The sequence below is a fragment of the Cylas formicarius genome, unplaced genomic scaffold, assembly GCF_029955315.1.
Source record: "Cylas formicarius isolate icCylForm1 unplaced genomic scaffold, icCylForm1.1 PGA_scaffold_7__23_contigs__length_41026272, whole genome shotgun sequence".
Classification (NCBI taxonomy): domain Eukaryota; kingdom Metazoa; phylum Arthropoda; class Insecta; order Coleoptera; family Brentidae; genus Cylas; species Cylas formicarius.
In genome coordinates this window covers 10,573,334-10,593,501 of record NW_026844352.1, presented here as the reverse complement: position 1 = coordinate 10,593,501, position 20,168 = coordinate 10,573,334, and the positions used below count along the sequence as shown (strand labels likewise).

At 33.8% G+C, this 20,168-nt stretch overlaps 1 protein-coding gene across 1 annotated transcript in view; it reads left to right on the top strand.

The window, feature by feature from the left end:
• LOC132705463 (signal-induced proliferation-associated 1-like protein 1) overlaps positions 1–20,168 on the top strand; it is a 63,313-nt gene that overhangs the window by 19,703 nt on the left and 23,442 nt on the right. Inside the window, exons 2-4 of the mRNA XM_060676050.1 lie at positions 15,743–15,864; positions 17,182–17,423; positions 19,289–19,513. Coding sequence (XP_060532033.1) covers positions 15,752–15,864; positions 17,182–17,423; positions 19,289–19,513 — 580 coding nt within the window. The 5' untranslated portion in view covers positions 15,743–15,751. The remainder of the gene's footprint in view (positions 1–15,742; positions 15,865–17,181; positions 17,424–19,288; positions 19,514–20,168) is intronic.

Sequence of the window (20,168 nt, the reverse complement as noted above, 5' to 3'; positions counted from 1 at the left end):
TCCTCGATGCTTTTCTGGTAAGCACTTTCTGGTATAGCCTTGAGTTCATCCAGCGATTTTTTTTTATCTCTTCAGTCGTTCCAAACCTCCTTCCTTTCTTTTATGGGTTTCTTGAGTTTTGGGAATGGGAAAAAGGGGGCCATATCCCTTGAATAAGGTGGCTGAGGCATGATTATGGTTTTGTTTTTTTCCAAAATGTTAGATACAAGCAACGATGAGTGAGCAGGTGCATTATCGTGATGCAAAATCCATGAATTGTTTTCCCACATTGCCGGATATTTTCTTCGTATTGCTTCTCGCAAAAGGCGCATAACGTCGAATTTATTGACCGTCACGATAATCAAAGAAAACAGTAAGCAAAACCTTGATCGAACTTCACGTGCTTTTTTCGGTCTTGGTGATTCTGGGTTTTTCCATTGGGTCGACTGGGCTTTATTTTCGTCGTCATAACGATATACCCATGATTCGTTACCAGTTGTCACCTTTTTGAGCATATCAGGATCATCATTGACTTCGTTTAACAGGTCCTGAGCGATTCTTTTGTTCAAAATTAAGCAGTTTCGGAACAAATTGCATGGTACGAACCAATAGAGATGCCGACGTCTTCCGCCACTTCGCTAATAGTGATTCGCCGATTTTTCAACACCATTTGTTTCATTTCTTCAACGTCAACATTTCAAGTGTTTTACAACACTGTATTCCATTTTTGACACACAATTTTATGCAAATTCTTTGTTCCATTTTTTTTACGGCAGAAAATAGCCGAGCACACGAAACACGTCTAACGCTTCTGTCTCACAAAAAAAAGTAAACGCAAACTGGATGAAACTGTGAACATATGTATCAACATAACAAAAAAATATTTCGAAAATCGAATGTACGTAGCCGGCCAAATTATAAAGGTCGCCTTACTTTTTGAACACACCTCGTATACAGATTACCACGTGCGCAGTTCTAATCTTCTAAAAATCCCAATTAATTTGCAGACATACCCATGAGCAAATCATGTTAAACATACCTGTAACTGCTGCAGCTGCTGGTAGCTGTTTTTGTGTTTTTTTTTTAATCTATCAAAAGTACATAAGTTATGATCTATTTGAAATATCTAGAGAACTGAGGCGGATACTATTATCAAATTATGGTTTCGACGAGACAGGGCAAAATTTCGAGAATCCCTTCATACTTATTCATTTTCAATTTCCAATTAATTCGATTAATTTCCAAAATTTATGACACGTAAATAACTTATTTGAACAATTGACACGCGGATACCAGTTTATCGAAAAATTTCGGCGAAATTTAATAATTTTATTGTTAATATTTGTTCGAGGATCGATAAGAGACGCGAACGATAAATTGCTGATAAAAAGGCGATAGTGATGTTATGACAGGAGGCGTGTGATGTTTACCGTACTTTTTCGGGTTTATTGATTTGTTCATATTTTTGGTTTTTGTGATACTATAGATGGCGAGATATACGTATCTGTGTATGTATACATGCAGCCATTGAAGAGGTGGAGTCTTAGCGTAATTAAATGTTTAATTTGATGACGCATTTCCCGCTGATAATAGAGATAACGAAAATGAAAAAAATGAATGAAAACAGCCAATAATAATAATAATAATAATAATAATAACAATATCCTGCCTTTGTTTTTGTTACAACGGAAATACAAAATATATTAAAGGAGGTACAAAGGTGATATTCATAATATGTAAAACCACATTTTTAAAACATTAACTTAAAAAGTAATATAAAAGTAATATATCTTAACAAACTTTGCGTAAAACTGTACAAAATCTTCTGATCTGGTATCCTTGAAAAAACGCATTTCCATGGCAGGGCATGGGACTTTTGCAGGCTATACTTTTTTTTGTATTTAATTTATGTATTGATTTTTGCTTTTCGTCGAAAAAATAAAGATCGCGGCTGTTTCTAACAAATGTATATGATTCAGCGGTCTAACGAAAGCACTTGTGTTATTTATTCTACCTTTGTTGTAGTTGAAACGAATAGGTTAGTCGGTTTCACCTATAACCTAGTGATCTAGAAAAGTAACAACAGTGGCATTTGTGTCTATGTGTTTTTAAAGACTGTAGTCGCACGAAAAAAGTTAACTATACTACTTGTTTTTATGTTTCTTTCAAAAGTTCGACTTAGTCGAAACAGAAAGGGGAAACATTATTCTTTTAGATAATGAGGTTCGATACAGGTAATACAAGAAATATACGTCAAATGATGGTGCAGATTTCGTGTGTTTTTTTTATTACTTTGAGCAAATCGGGTCAATTAGAATAAAACTCGGGATAAAAATTGTGAGTTGCAAATTTTCCAAAACAAATGTCTAATCTGGAATTAAATTTTACACCATTAAGTGATAAATCGCTGCTGCATGTCCGTTTCGGACGAATGTTTTTCAAACAGTAATTTTTTTAAGCATTGTAATAGTCCATAAAAAGCTTAAGTGCAATATCGAACAATTTCAAAAGATTTTAAGTCAAAATTGATGAAATTTCGATATTCAATTGTTAAAGTTAGCTTATTTTTTTTATAAACAAACCTAAAAATGCAAAGAAATAGAATCAAATGTTGAACTCTACAAGTTATCTGTAAAACTGTGTTTGTTTTTTTTTTTAAATATGCATTATGCTTTTCTTATTCCATTTAGCCGACTCGTTCATTAAGCACTCGCTCGTTGACACTCCGCTCATGCCAAATAAACTCGTGACTCAAATGTCCCGTTTACCACACTTGTTGCATAATATACTATATGTCGCATTTTAATAATTTTGGCTTCTTTGAGATAAGTTAAGATGATTGTTAGGTACCCGAGTCTGAAAAAATATTAACTAACAAATATTTTATTTTGTTAAAAGAAATAATTGCTTGAAGTTTATTTTGTTGTCATATTGTCTGTAAGTTAACAAAGTACAAATAACTGGTAAAATTCAAAACAACCATGCTTTGTAGGCCTTTTAAATTACCGAACAAAGGAAATTTAGTCTTTGTTATTTTAAATATTTATTTAATTTATTTGACAGTCTTAAAAAAAATAAATTTTTGTGATGAACAAACGGTCAGAGGATCGATAAGGGACACCGACAATAAATTGCTGATAAAAAGGCTAAACTAAATTTGTATTGCTCTATTAAGTAATCTTTTCGTTCTGTGTGCCTATAGAGAAAAAGTGAATAAAATTAAACTCATTCAGAAATGTAAAGGCCATTAGGCTGACGACCGAGTCTCGCAAACAAGCAGATCCCGTAGCGTAGAATTTGCATCTCCATCGCGTATCTTTATAGAGGTGCGAGTTACAACGAAAGCACGGAGAGTAACGCGGACCATCTGTTTTTAAAGAGACACCATACTCGCGTTTGTGGATCCAGTTCCACGCCATCTGCTTTATTTTAGAACGTGTTTGTTTTGTTTGAGCTTATCATCGGATAGTTGCCTATACTCGCCGGTTCTTGGACGTAATCTTTATTTAATCGTGTCTCTTTTTTTGTTAGCTACAATAGTAACGTGCGCGTTCTACCGTTTTACCTAAAACCTAAAAAAAATATTTTTAATGATTTAACTTGCTTATTGCCTATTTTAATAAGTATCTTACAGTTATGTATACATCGAGGAGTACATATTCCACATAACCAAACTGAACATCAGATATCTAAAGAGCTCTCCTTGTTATACGGGCAGTGAAGGGTTTCCATTTTTTGACGAAGAATATAAATAAAATGGGTAAGCCTGCAAAGTTCGTCATAGTATTGGGTGGATGACTTACTCCCCATTTTTTCTATATTCTTCGTTAAATAATGGAAATTTGTCCCTGCGTCTTAAAGTATATTTCAGAAAGGTGTAGACTAATAAAACCGTATTGGGCAAAGGGGCCAAAGAGTGAGCCAACGAAGTTATTTGATTTGTTTGGTTTTGATTTTCTTCTAAAATTATTTGTTTTTATCGAGTTTTCGGGATTTTTTCCCATTGTTATCCCAAAGAAAAGAAATTTATTTGTGGCCAATTAAGATGGACACCTCTGCCCTACCTCAAAAAGTAATTGTCGTAAAGACTGAAAAAACATAACTAAAGCGGCCAATAAAAATTCTGAAAATTATTTTTAAGTTCCTAGATTGGCCGCCGAAATTTAAATCCCGTTTTTTGAATAATAATCGAATTTTACATATAGCTAAAATTAACACCGCCGCGAACTTTCTTTTTGCTCTATCTCTACACTCTAAAGTAGCCTAGTATAATATAGTACAAATGAGGCAATTTCTTTGGTTAGTTCAGACAAAATTTACATGTTATGTAACTATGATTAAAGAATACAAAGGGGCAATATGTTGTGTAATCACCCCTAAACTAATAAGGAATATTAATTCCATTTGGGTAGAATTTATTATGACGTGTTTCAAAATGCAAGGCCAAAGAGACAGGAGCAAACAGAATGGCGTCAGTAATCTAAAGCTTCTTTATCACTTTGTTCTTGTTCTGATTTTAAATGGAAAAATTTAAGACCCCTAAAAACCAAAAAAACTGAATTTGGCTATTAGAAATCTATTCAATCGAACCATTGCCTTTATAGTAGTACCTGATTTTCTTTTTCTAGAGGTCGTTAACGTCCGGAAAAAAAACTGTACTTCGCGTGTACTCTTGATATTTCGTTTTGCATTTTAAAATAATTAGAATCTGCCAATTAATTCGATTAAGCGTCCGGTTTGCATATTGATTAGGCATTAAAAATTCGGTATGATTTCCGGTTTGCGCTGATTTAACTGTTTATCGTGCATTTTCATTTCTTTAATTACGGATGTGTGTAATACGATCGGAATCGATTTGTATTTAGTATAATGACGATTTCACACCAGTTGTCATGGACAGTGATTTTTGGATTGTATTTTCAAGCCTGCATTTCCTATCGCGAGTTAATGTTCCAGTTTAGAAAATTGCTGATATTGAAACAGAGCTACGGGGTGTTGGTCCCGCTATGGCCATTAAGAATCACATCCTTACGCATGTTTTTATGCAGTGTATGAATCCTCTCATTATAGAATTTTGTCATAGATCTTTTATAGATATGGATATTCAAGGTGGACCAGGTTTATACTGACGAATTCAGTTGATGGAAAAGCAGTTTCTATTAAAACAAACTAGTAGAGCAATTCTCATAAATTGCTTCGTTCCTGAGATACAAGGCGCTAGTTAACGCTCTAAGAAACAATTTGTTTTTCAGTAGATTTTAGTAATGATATTTTGACATTCGTCACTTCACGCCCACCGAATTTTCTTTTTCCTAGAAATAAATCGGTTCTTCTCCGGAAAATCTTGTTCATTTCATTTTCTTTACATAGTATTACTTCTCAGTGATTTAAAACGTATTTATTTACCAATGAATATAACACCAAAACTTAGTGTATGTATTCGTGAAGTTTTGTAAAAATGTACTTCGTGTACCAGTTGCTAAAAATATCTATATCTGCTATATCTATCAAATCCACAGTTAACTATATTAAAATTATTGTATATTTTTTGGACACCTTGTATTGAGGAAAGTTAGCAGTTTACTAATTATGGACGTTTCTTCTGACTTACTGACTTTTAAAATGCGTCAAATTAATACCAACCAAGTATCTATTATCTGAAAAACTAACATCTCAATAACTGGCAACGATTTAAGAGGTAAAAAGGTAATATTGTCTTCTAGTTAAAGTTTTAACAAACGTATTGAAAAGGCAAATGATTAAAAGACCACATTTCATAATTTTTTATTTCGGTTGTCAAACGGATTGTCAGAAATAAGATTATACAGTACAAAATTGTTATGGACATATTTATTAGCCAAGAATAAGTACTCACTTGCCTCGTTTTCGAGATATACTGTATCAAAGTTTGTTTTATTAATTACTCCAAAACCTTTTAGCTGATTGTGACAAAACTTGACAAGCTTAAAGGTTTTTATTTAGTGTTATTGTGTTATTCATTCTATTGACATCGAGGGGGAAGTAACTGATGCTTTTGGTTAAAATCATGACAGACTATTGATTTTTTGAAGGTTAAATATTATTTTTAGATGAAGCAATTAAAAATGAAAGTTTTTTTTGTTGCTTCGGTTTTTTTGTATCTCGCAACGTTTTCAAGATAACAATTAAAAACCGTTTCCCTGCATTTTGCTGGACTTTCTCAATAATTTGTTTTTTTAATTAATTACTCAAAAACTTTAAAAATCAACCCTTTGTATATTGTAACAGGGGACCACGCAAAATGAATTTTTACGAGTAAACCTAGTTGATATAAACGGTCTATATTTATCGGTAAATGTTTCGAGACGTGAAAAAATTCGCAATTTTTTTTTTCATCGAAATGCAATAAAACTATTTTTGAACCGTATTACGGCGAAGACACGCACGAACTTCTGTCGCCAACAATAACAAATGCCAGATGCACAAAAATAAATCGATGGCCCTATTTTTGGGCGCTCGTTTATTTGACTATTGATAAGTTTGGCCAACTTGTATAAACCGAGAATTTTGACATAGTTCACAACTTCCGCTGAGCAAATAACCAGTCTGTCAAACGGGTTTGTTTATAAATCGTCTAATTGATGCGAAATAGCTAATTCATGGGTGGGACAATCAATGGACGATCCGGTTTTTTTGCAATTGCAAAACAAGTCGAAACCACAGGGTGTTCCAACTGTGTGTTAGAAAATAAAGGTATGTTTTTTTGGTTATGGTGCCACCTATAATTTTAAACACATTTTGTATAATATTAAGCTATGGCTAAACTTAATAGTTTTTTTTTAAATATTAAATATTAAATCTTACTAGATAGCATATTTATAATTTATTTATTGATAACTAATTATAAGAAATCTAAAAATCTTGGAAACTATGGTAGATCTAGGAGTTATTTATATTGAACGGAAGCACTTGATGTTAGGAACAGCGCGAGAGATAAAAACATTGAAATATAATGTTTTGAAATTGCTTCATTTCTCTCCAATAGTTGAGCCACACTGTAGAGCGCTGCCTAACTAACTAAAACTATATTTGAAGAAACTACTTACCTAGGTTTAGCAGACATTTTTGTCAAAAATCATTGCCTCAGGTATCGCGCATCACATTATCCACAAAAAAAATTACAATGCCTATATTTTTTGCAAAATGGCAATAACAAACTAAAAAAGTTTAGCAATAGTATATTTTGTACCAAATATGTCTAGAATTAAAGGTAGCTTCAACACTAGAAAAAAAAAGCTAACTTTACTTTCTTACATATTTATAGGACATTTTGTATACATGAAAATGATTTTTGTTCTTGCGTTTTCTATAGTTATGCCACTTTCTAAATATTTTTGTTTTCTATTGCCAACTGTTTCTATTCCAGGATACAACTGCTGATGTACTACTGGGAGAACTTGTAGATACTGTATAACCTTGATAATCTGAATTAATTTTTTGCCAAAATTTAGACCATATACAGTATAACATTTTAGTTCTAGCGTTTTTAAAAACATTTATTTAACAATAAAACCTCATAAAGTTTTAAGCAAACTTTATTAAAATTTGTTAAAAATTGACCTCCATGGAATTCAACTGCTTTCGCGGACAGTCAGCTAACTGACGGATCATGCGACTGCTGCGTTGCATCAATATTAACGAAATTCATAATAATTAATAAATTCATAAAAAGCTAATTTTATTAATTACTAATAACAAGTGCATCTTTGAGGAAAGTGTGGATGTACTATTTAAATTTTTTTACAGCATTGCGTAATCGTCGCGTTCTATACTAGGTGTGTCGTAGTTAAACAGTGTCAAAGTCAGATAAATTAAGTGATTTTCTGTTGCTCATAGCCGTCAATTATACACGCCTAATAATAAACTTATAACCTGGATAAACGCGTCAACATTGAATTCGACACTGTCAGCCAATCACATTATCTTGTTACATCGCTTTGTAGTCCAACCGCTAATGTACAAATAATTTGACGAAATTTCACGAAAATGACTATCAATGCCTCAGTGTTGTTAAATCGTCGCTACTATACGGAATGACTTCTATCGATAAATTCTCAAATGAAAAATATTCAAACCATCACCAAAACCAGCCTCGATAGTATTCTATTAGCAACATTCGAAGTTCCACTATTGAAATACTAAAGTGCTTGTATCGCACCGGTTGCATAACAAATACCTAGTTGACTCATGTTGTGGGCGGTGTTCAAAAATGGAGTCATATTTTTTTGCGAGACTTGTCGTTCGAAAATAAATAACGCGCGTATGTATATTAATAAAAACGCCTCTGGAGGAAACCTTATAGCTCGTAGTATGTAGATTAGGCTTAAAACAATGGACGACTTTACATACGTGTGTGCCAACAGCCGTCTATTATTGTTAATTAGTGATTTATTAGACATCAAGTGGGAATGTCGGTTTGACTTAAAGTAGATTTAGTCCCACAGTTGTGACCTTTTTTTTTGTTAATTCGGATGGTTTCAAATAGATATAATTTTACCTAAAATAAGGGGGGACATGTAGGGTTATTATCAAGAAACAATGTGTGCTTTTAGGTTAACGTTTACCAATAATTTCAAAAATAATTATTTTAATTCAACATTTTGACTGAAGTCACTACTGCAATCTGTCTCACATGGTAATCAAGATGTTCTGTCTATGATTTGAGACAGGATCGAGGCTCGCTACAAAAAACGACGAACAACCAGTGGCGGCGGAGATCTCTAAACCAGTTTAGGAAGCCACTGATTCCAATTAAATTGATCTTTCGCTTTCGTTTCCAGAGAAAATGTTTGCTAGCGGCCCCGTACGGGTGAAATAAAAAAGTAACAAATATTTCTTTCTACTTTCATCGGAATTTACACACTTTCATTTCTTGATTAAAATGTGTCCACAAAGGTCAGCTCGTAGTGGGGGTGGACAACAGCACATCTAGGCTAGAAGAAACTCCCAATTCATCTCCTAACCAGCTACGTCCCATTAGACAACAGCCAATTAAGAGTACTAGAAGCTCTAGAACGCTATGAACTACGAGCCCTAACAACTAATTGTTCGGATGATACGAAATAATAAAAAAACATATTTATACTTATTTTAAATTGATTTTTTTTTGCCTTTTCGATTGAAAAATGAAATCACGCACTTATTTTTATACCAAAAAGTGCTATCGAAATGAATTGTGTTTTTATTTGACATAAATTGCATAACAAAATATCAAAAACATACCGAATTTGCTGACAAATAAATATTCGGACGCATTTAAATCTTTTACTTTAAATCGAACATTAATAAGAAGTAACATCCTTTCGCGGCAATAACAGCTTTTATGCGTTTTGGCATGGAATCTACCAAAGTCTTGCAATATTCGTGGGTGAAAGTGTTCCTAATTTCGGTGATTTTTGCCTTTAATGCTGGAACTGTACGCTGAGGATTGTTTTACGCAGTCTTTTTCATCCGATGCCATAAAGTTTCAATAATATTCAAGTCGGGGCTACTTGATGACCACGATAAAACTTTCATATTATGGCCCCCAAACCATTTATTTGTTGTTTTCGCAGTATGGCAGGACTAACGTGTTGAAATGTAAAATTTTTATTTCCAAAAGTTCGTTCTATTGATGGAATCAAACTTCTTGATAAAATTTGTTGGTATTTTTCTGCATTTACAGTACCATCAGTTGCCAACTCCTTTACCACTCATACACCCCCATATCATAACACCCTGGGGAAATTTTACCATGCGCTTTAGACAATCTTTGTGAAAGGCTTCTGATTTTGTACGAATACGAAAATCGCCTACACACACATCAGATTTTGATTCGTCGCTGAAGATAACGTTACTCCACGTTTCCGTTGTCCAGGATATTTTAGATTTTGCCCAATCCAAACGTTTTTTCTTCTGAATAGACGTTAATAATGGTTTTTCCTTTGCCTTTAACAAAAGTAGATCATCGAATATTAATAATTTTTATATTGAAACAGGAAAAATTGTAAACTTACCTTATAAAAACTCAAACCAGACTTATGCATCCATTGTCTACAACATTCCCTGGAGGCATTTAAGTTTGCCTCGTGATTCCATTGAGCTTGAATTTGTCGTAAGACGCTTCGTCTGCTAGTTTTACAAATTTTGACTAGATCTCTTTCAGTGATTTTACGGGGTCGGCTTGAACTTTTACCACGAACGCTAACACTAGCTGTCTCTCCATACTTTTTTATAATATCCCCGACCGTTGATTTTGCAATACTCAAGTCATTTGAAATTTTTTGCATTGATTTACCTCTGCAGTACTGAGATATTATAATTTCTCGCACTTTTTCGTTTGTTGCAACACCAGGCGTCATTTTCTTATCAACTATTATACAAACTTGAAAGAAACAACCCGAACTGATTTATCTAAGCACACTACATTTTACCATCAATGCATGGGTAGCATTGATTTCTTGGTCAATAAACATTCGGGTGTGAATATTTGTTTGTCGGCAAATTTGGTACGTTATTTTGCTATGTAATTCATGCGAAATAAAAAATAATTCATTACGATAGCTATCGTAATGTGCGCAAATTGATTATTCAATCGACAAAGCAAAAAAAATTAAATAGATATAAAAATGTCTTTTTTATCTTTTTTTTTAGTGTCCGAACATTTAGTTGTTAGGGCTCGTATGACAAATGAGGGAAAGAACTATTTAATAAAATAATTTTTCTACTCTCTTCTCCAAAATACTCAATTATACAGCGATCTGGCGTGCGGAAAATGCCATTTAACCACGTCACACGGATTTTAGAGTAATCGGATGTTTTCGGAGATATTTAACATTTGCCATTTCTGACGGTCATGTCATGTCATGTGTTGTTCAAGTAGAATCTGACCACTTTATTACCAAACCTATAGTTTTTCCGAAGGTACCACTTTGAACAAGCCACTTCTGGGTTGGGGTCCACTTGGGCCCAAATATGCGACCCCCAACATTTTTTTTCCATAGAAAAAAGCATGGAAAGATGTCCATTTTTTTTTCAATTTTTTATAGCAAAAACTAAACAGTAATATATCTTCTACACTAGTGGTCTATTATGAGGTTAAATAATGAAATACATAGTTCTAAGGCGACGATTATACTGGATAGGAATGAGCTCACGTCACTTACGAACACAGTAAAAGCCTTATCGATTCTACCTCAAAGACTTATTTTTTGGAAACATCATCTGGATTCAATATGTCGTATTGTTAAAAGGAGAAATCAAATGGGGGAAACAAAAAGGAGAATTTGGCATTTTGTTTAAGGAATTGAGAAGAAATGATGAAATTTTTTTGAATACACGAGAATAGCAAAATCCACATTCAAAAATCACATCTTAAAGCAGTCAAAAAATGTATCTAAAAATATATTTTTTTTCATAGTTGGTCAAAATCATTACCTTCAGGTGGTTGATCTTTGAGAATCCCAGGCACCCCTCGTGCTTTGTTCATCCCATTCTTTTACTAACCTAATTAATACCTCGCCATTTGTGTTTTGAAAACTGTCAAAATATTCGCACACAACAAAATTTCAAGCAGTCGTACGGATACTGTCATAAAAAGAAAATATTTTGGTCGTATTGAGGTGTCGTAAGAATTCGTAACAGAAAGTCGTAAGCAATGTAACCAGAAATATGCCAATCAATACAGGCATTTGTTTAAATATCCGTAAATATTTTGTGACACATTTATCACGTTTATTTACTACCGCCAAAGTACGACGACCTATTTCACTATTACGTCGTTCCGTGCGGATCACATCCGTGAACTACGGGCACAGGCAATAATTTAGTAAATTTCAGAACCAGTTACCCGAGATCAAAGAACCTCTTCGTATAGCTGTGACCACGACAGATGATTCAAAGGCCTGCCTCTTCGACGACGTTCGTTTACTCGCATTCCTACGGACCCTTATTTCATTCTTCGAAGTTCTTTGTTGTTATTCACCGGCGGAATTTAGGATAAGCGTGGGTTTTGAGCCGAGTTGGTAGCCTACGACGCGTCGGTCGACCGGAGTCGAAACCAACAACCAGAAAACTTATAATTTATTTAAAGCATAATCTGGTGGCATGGAAATCACATTTTGTACTTACCTGTCGCAACATTTGATTTTTTTGTAGGAACATTTCATTCTGAACTTTTTGGTTTTTCCAACCAGTCTTTTTTGATATATAGCTATCATCCTTACATGAAAAAATACTTTCAAATTTGCAAATGGCAAACTGGGAAGCTTCTATACTATTTACAAATCTTCTGGATTCCTCCTGTGTAGCTTGTTTCGCTGTTGGCTCCGCGTCCTCAAACAATATAAGCAGATGCAGAGTACAATGCGAGTCAGTTTCAGTTAAGTGAAGTGAAGAAGCATAGAGAATGATTGGCGAAAAGTCAGCAAGTTTGATATATATATATATATATATATATATATATATATATATATATATATATATATATATATTCTCACGTATTGATTCACGGATGGAAAAATGTGATGACACTATATTCCGGGATATCATCCGTTCGCTCGTTGAACTCTGACTGGAATCCTGCATTCGACTGGAATCCTGCAAATCCTGCATCCGACTGGAATCCTGCAGACGTTTCGCCAAAATCTCACTTGGCATCTTCAATGCTCGCGCTCCGAAAGTGTTCGAAGTGTTTTCGGAGCGCGAGCATTGAAGATGCCAAGTGAGATTTTGGCGAAACGTCTGCAGGATTCCAGTCGGAGTTCAACAAGCGAACGGATGATATCCCGGAATATAGTGTCATCACATTTTTCAATCCGTGAATCAATACGTGAAAAAAAAAAAAAAAAAAAAAATATATATATATATATATATATATATATATATATATATATATATATATATATATATATATATATATATATATATATATATATATATATATATATAACCGACGCAGGAGCAATCCAGAACATTTGTAAATAGTATTACAGTAGCCTGTGGAAGTTTCTTTGAAACATTAGCTTCTGTTTCAGGGTATGAAAAACCATAACGTCTTGTGGCTTTGATAAAATATAAAGTTAATTGTTTAGTTACGGACAAATATCACCATCGAGCTTTAATTAATGATTATATGTCGAGCTAGATCTTATCATCCCATATATATTTTTCAATTTCCATTGATTGCTCGAGTTTGGAAAGTGAATAGTGACCGGAAAAAGGAAATAATACTTATAACGTATGGTCCTGCATCTAACAATGACGGAATGGTCAAAAGCAACGCTGGAATTCTATCTAAAAATGTTATTGGCATAATATCAGTAACTTATTATTGGCAAATGAAATCCCACACCAGTATTTATCGTACATGAAAAAATGTTTCCGTGCGTATATAAACGAGTTATATACCGTTGCTTTAAGCATCGAGTTTCGAGATGAGAATTAAGATGGACCGATGAACGTCTATGAAATTTTTGTTTGCATAATCCACCTTTTATTTCTGTAGGTAATTGAATGAAAATTGAATGCAATTTGCTTACACCGAGACATACAAGGATGCGTAGCAGTAAATTGCTCGTTTCGTAAAGAAGTAAAAGTAGCATATAAAAGAGGCGACACTGAAGTTCTACTTTGGCACTTCAGAACCTTAAGCTTATTAACCTTTGACACAGTGATCTAGTTATTTAGTCTACTTTGCAGTTATCGTGGGGATTAAACATATCGAGTATTTTATTTGAGAAATACGTAAGTTCTAAACAAAGCTCAGCTTTGCCTCAATTTGTATACAGGGTGAGTGGAAAAGGTGGGTCAACCCGTTTCCTTTTCGCGCAAGGTGTTTATATATACAGAGCGTTATACTTTTTAAAATATAGCATTTTTATTTACATGTCACGCAGTTTTTCACATATTGTGTTGCAACTTGGTTGCAAATTTTCATGATGGACGCTTATGGTCTTAATACTTTCGTTTACTAAACCCCTTGCTTTACATGATTTTTTTCTATTGTTCATTTTTTATAACAATTGTAGGTTTTGGAAATAATAAAGAAACCAAAGTTCACATTACTCTTATTAGTGTTATCAATTTGTAACTAAATTTTCACACAAAATACAGTTGTGTGCTTATTATTTTTTAAAATAATATCAAGGGGGTTTTAGTGGTGGAATTTTAATAAAAATGCAATAATAGTATTCGTATTTTGTCCGGTGTACAAGGTTTTTGGAAATATTTTAACCTGTCTTAGTTTTGGGTTTAAAATGTAATGAAAGTAGGTCTACTATTCTCCAGTTATTACTGTTAATTATTCACTAATGGTCATTAATTTACAATATCACAAAAACTACAATTGTTATAAAACAAATATATTTCAAGATCATAGCAGTACATTTGGGGTACAAAACACTTCCATTTTCTGCTACTATATTTTTTTTATTGACAACATTTTTAATATAATATTCCACATAATATTTTCAACAAAATATGTGAAAAACTACTATACTTATAAATAACAATGATATTTGTTAACTAATATTTTATGCCCTGTATTATAGAAACTGGGAAAATGAAGTTCAGTGAAAATCACACAAAGAATCTGCCGAGGCTGTCCTTCTTTTCGACTCATCTTGTATAATAATTTTGCATAAGTTTTTAGGATTACCTGATCTAATTTACTGCGGAACAACGTAACATAACGACTGGTTCAAAAAATCGTAAACTTGATTCAGAACCATTTTTATTTGGATTTTTTTATAAACAAATTTTAATTTCCATAGCTTCGAATTTTTGGAGTTTCTTGGAAACACCCGTGCAATAATCTAAAATAATAAGAAATTGTTTAACCAAAAGCGTGCGAAGTACAATTTAACCAACGCTGTTAAAAATGCTTCACCGATTTTGCAATTGCAATAATTTAGTATTTAATTTCAATAAGCCACTGTTTTTATCGGACTTTCGAACAAAAAAATTAAGATAATGTAAATTGGGGATACGTATTTTTATGTACATTTATTTTTTGAACCTTTGTTAAAATAATATTACTAACAAAATAATGAAAATGACCTTCATTGCACCATTTTGTAAAGATTTTTGCACAAATCTTTGGATGACAAATCCCCAGCCCAGCGTCGGCGCAGGTTTCTTGAAACACTCTGTATAATTGTTTTGTTGAAAATTAAGTATATTGCAACTATTTGCCGCCGAACAATTGCGATTTTTAAAATCAAATCCTCGCCAGCCATTTATATTTTTCGTAGGTGGAGATGCGGTCGATTGTATTCGTCTGCCGTATCCGGCGCATATAATTTCCGGTTCGGTATTCTATATACGAGAGGTTTTTGACTGCTCCGCATTTTGATATCGGGCTGACGCACAATGGCGGACCAAAAAGAGGATGTTCCGCCCGAGTAACGTCGCCGCGTGACTAAAAAATCCTCATTTTGTCTGACAGAGTCGGGCTGTAGCGGATCGATTGTATTAGTTTTTTGTACCGAATTCTAGTCGTTTGGTAGCAGATATACAGGGTATTCAAAAAGTACGCTCTCGAGTAGCTTTAAATGCCAATTTGTTGGCGATATGATGACGAAAAATTGACAAAAATGCATAGAGCACAGCACAAAGTTTACAAACATCTGTTTTTATATGCCATGACTAAATGGTCCACAGTAATAAAACAACAGGGCGACCAATCAATAAATTATACGATTCCAATGGTTTGGCAGTTCTTTATTGTTTTTTTTTTACTTTTCAGCGTGATGGGATGATCGGATTGCAAGAGTGCGGACCCGCGCCGCCGAGGGCGCCATTGTCGGCGAGCAGGGCCCGCGAGAGGACTGCTCAGGCCGTAGACTACTACAATACTCATGTTCACAGGTATCCGCTCAGCTAATGTATCTACAAGGTGTTTTTTAATTGAATGTCAATAAATGAGGGCGCGATTTTTGGGTCCATTTTAAAATGAAAACTTTATATGAACATATGCCCTAAACGTCTTAATTTTTAAGATACAGGGTGGGGTAATACCACTTTAGATATTTTAATGAAATTTGGTGCACATGTAAGGCATTATTTAGTAAAAGTACATCAGTGGCGGGCGTACAGAATTTCACCTGTCTATTTTGACAAACATTAAATGTACGCCACTGATTTTTAGTAAAATAAAAATTATTCATACAATCTTCTTCATTTTTTCAATCCGATGTACGATTCTCGCTTAAAAAAATAAAAACCTTGTTTTATTGATGAAAGACTTCCACATGGTGATGGTTTGGTTATGGTTTTGAGCGGTACATTACGGAAATCGTGGATGATGATGATTTAATGATGACACTGTGAGTGAAAATGGCATTTTTATGCACGATAATGCTAGACCCCACACCGCTAGAATTTTCAGTCAATATCTGGATTGGGTGAGAATTAGGCGGTTTGATTGGTCAGCACTTATTCGAAGACATACACCAGCTCCAAGAAGTGCTCAAGGGCTGAAAGAGTTGATAATGCATGAATGGAACAACATTGGCCAGAACGTAAGCCGTAATTTAATTCAAATCATGTCTTGTCGATTACAAGAAATCATAAACGCAAGAGGAGGGAATACATGTTATTAATTTTCAGGTTTTCTCAATATTGTTAATTGTGATTTGTTCCTTTATTTATCAAGAAAAAATTAATTGGGCTTTGTTTATAATAGATATTTTCTGTTTTCCGACAAAATCATAAAAATGTTAAATTCAGTTAACCAAATAGGGTAGGATAAATAATTTATCAGCTACTAGGTCAACGATTTCGTGATAAACTTTTTTTCCAAAAAATTTGCAATTTCTTGAGTGACCTAAATTTTTTGTTCGCCAGGGTATATTATACAGAGTGTCTCACGGTTGATGGAACATTAAACGTTGTGTGTGTACAAATTTACTGAAAATTTGGTCACATAGGCTTTTGACCCTTTTTTGACTATCTCAAATAATTTCATTTCAATAAAAAAACTTTTTGCTCATTCTTCGTAAGACGGTTCATGATTTTGTAAAAACCTTTGAAACCGCAGAAGTACATCGGATACTGACAATTGTGACCAGCATTTAGGCGTTCTAACTATTTAACCAACCCATCAGCAATGAGAATTGAAATTGGAGAGTGGTAGCGGACAGAAAAATAATAACTGAATAACTGAATAATTCACCTTTCTTGCAGAGCGTGGGCGAACGCCGGTCTATCGACATCCAGATCATCGTTCAACGACCGGCATCATCATCACGCCGGATCAAGAAGAGGAGTTGGTAACTTGGGACCGGAACAACTGTGCAGGAGCAATTCTAGCTTGGAATTGTTGGATCAGAACGGACGACCATTCAAGTCGAGCAGTCCCACGTTGAAGCGGGAGTACGGCAGCCACGGATCTATCGACGTAATCGATAGGCCCCCGGGAGTACCCGGTACGTGCTCCTGTTTAATATTATGGTATTGCTTTTGATAGAGCGAACGCTGCTACTCTCTCTGCCATCCAACGCAATAACCGAACGTCAACTGTACTTTCGAGAACCGGAAATAACTTGGTCTATCCTTTTGAATATCGTTCGTAAATACAGTTGAAGTCTAACAGTTTAAAACTTAACTCCTTCCGGAGGGATAAAATAAAGTTGTCACTTAAACCTTCCTAACTGTGATGATTAAAAATAGTATTAATAATATATTCCGGATAATGAAACAACTTTAGTGTGGAATTTTCAGCGAAATAGACGAACAGACGTGTGCTTATCAGTACAAATTCGCAAAACGCACTCTCATTGGTCATGACGTCAGCGCTTGTAAAATCTTTACTGATTTTTTCTTTCCATAGAATTTGGTTTTTGCAAAGCTTTACTGTGTATGTCTCTCTGTATTGTTATTTGAGAAATTCCAAAAAATTCAGCTATTTTTAAGTTTAAATATATTTTATATATATATATGTTTTTCATTACTTATTTTTTTCATTAGTAAAGCCACAAAACCAAGACTTCCTTTACAAAACTAGAACTAAAAAGTAAAGTATTACAAAAAATTACATCTATCTCTCTATATTTCCAAACTATCAAACCTACAACATTTTTTAATCTTTCTTTTGCATTGCATTGAAAATTTGATATTGAAATAGTTTCTATTATTTGCTACTTTTTGGTTTTATCTGGATTTGCTTGACCAGTAAAACGTGGATTGCTGATATATTTCCATGTTTGTTCCGCAGGAAATACACAGTAGGTATTTCACTTTCATTGATTATTACTGATATTTTCTGACACGCTAATTCGCTTGTCTGGTTGACGAGTCAAAAAAATAAGTTGGTCTAATTCGAGTTGCAATATTACTCAATTTTCATTTCTAAGCTTACTAAAAAGCAAACCAAATTTCGTTTCGTCGTCCCCGGCCACTATAGTGCAATATGATGTATTCGGTAGATGATGGGGGAGGATACGAAGAAAATAAAAAATAAAGACATTGATTGTGGTGTACCAGATTGATTGTTCATAAATGATTTGGATTGTCTCTCGTTGCTTCAGTGTAAGTAAAACTCTTATCTTCTACGTTTTTATCACGGAATAACTTTACAAGGCGTTAATTTAATAAATGAAGTAGCACATTACCCAGCAATTCAGGGAAAAGCAAATTTTGTTTTAATCTTTGACATCCCGCAGTTTCGAAACTTTTTCTATCTGTCATTATCCAAATATTTTCTCTACTCATTTTACGGTACTATTAGAAAAGAAATAGGCCCATATTTTTTTTTACAAAGTGATGCTAAAAACTTTACATTCACCAGATAGACCTAGTTTATACAAAACTAAGCCAAAATTCATAATAATTATAATTTTGTTAAGCCTATCTATTAAAGTGGAGTTCTTACATCTAAAAATCATTAAGCATGATTTAGTTAGGTTTTAATGTGAGGTTCCGGCTATTCAAAAGGTCACTTACAATCAGCATCAAAGCAACAACATCATGACATCGGCAAATGTTTCTTACAGTACAGAAGAGAGTTCGAAATGTCAAATGTATAAATTAAAAAGGGTGAAAGGAAACTTTGTAGCACGGCAGAAGGTAAAGCAATTTGATTAGAATATTTGTTGGTGAGAAATTTTAAAACTTTAGTTCAAATGTGATCAAAAGGCTTCGAAAAGTCGAACAGTACTCATACGCTAATGCTAATGTTCCAAGTTTATCATCGAAAACATTTGTTAATATCACAGAAGAAGTTAATAGTTGTTATTACGCGTGATAGAATATTGAAATCATAGCTGAACAAAAAACCTTACGGACATTGCAGCCAAGAATGAGTTCTTTGAGATGCTCCAGGACTACCGACCGGCGGTATTAGTAGGAACGGATCAGAGAAGCCCCGGACCATCGGAATACCTTCGCGGAAAGGTAGATTCGGAAGTGGATCCCTGTCAAGAAGATACGGGTTCAAACAATCACGGCAACTACCCGCAAAGCCCAAAACTGAGATCGAAACTAACTCGATTTTGGAGCAACGGGAATGTCCCCAACGGTTAGTAACGTGGCTTGAATAGTAATTTTGATGATTTAAATATCAACACACTTTAGTAGAGAAATGCACATTCGAATCAAGATATTATCTTGAACGAAATCTCCTTGAGTCGGAATTTAGTAGTAAAAACTAGCTATTAGAAAAGCCAGAACTAATTTTATCTAATTGGAACGATTATTAAAGTCGAAACAAACATTTTGTAAACATTTATTATTAATGTTCAATATCAGTCAGTTCAATATTTTGTTAATATTGTTTTGATTAAGGGAGAGGTTTATTTATCTTAATATTTTGTAAATTTGGAAACACACAATCTGTGGTAAACGTTTCCTTCATTTTCCTCCTTATAGTCGGTAGTAATAATATCTAAAAAAAACTGTTGTCAAATATCAAATATTCCGACATCTAGAAATCTAAAAAAATGAAATTTTCGTTTTCGCACAGTGAAATATTTTTAGTTTTGAACATTCCATTCGTTCCATGCTCATTACTAGTGTCTACCATTTCAGTTTGTACTTTATTTTTAATTATTGTTTTATTGAAAGTGAAACTGTAGTAGTTAGCTGTGGATTGAAAAAGATGTCTCAAAAGAAGTGATGAGTATGAAGTTGATTTTAAATAAATATTAATCGCAATCAGTTTACATCGATAACCT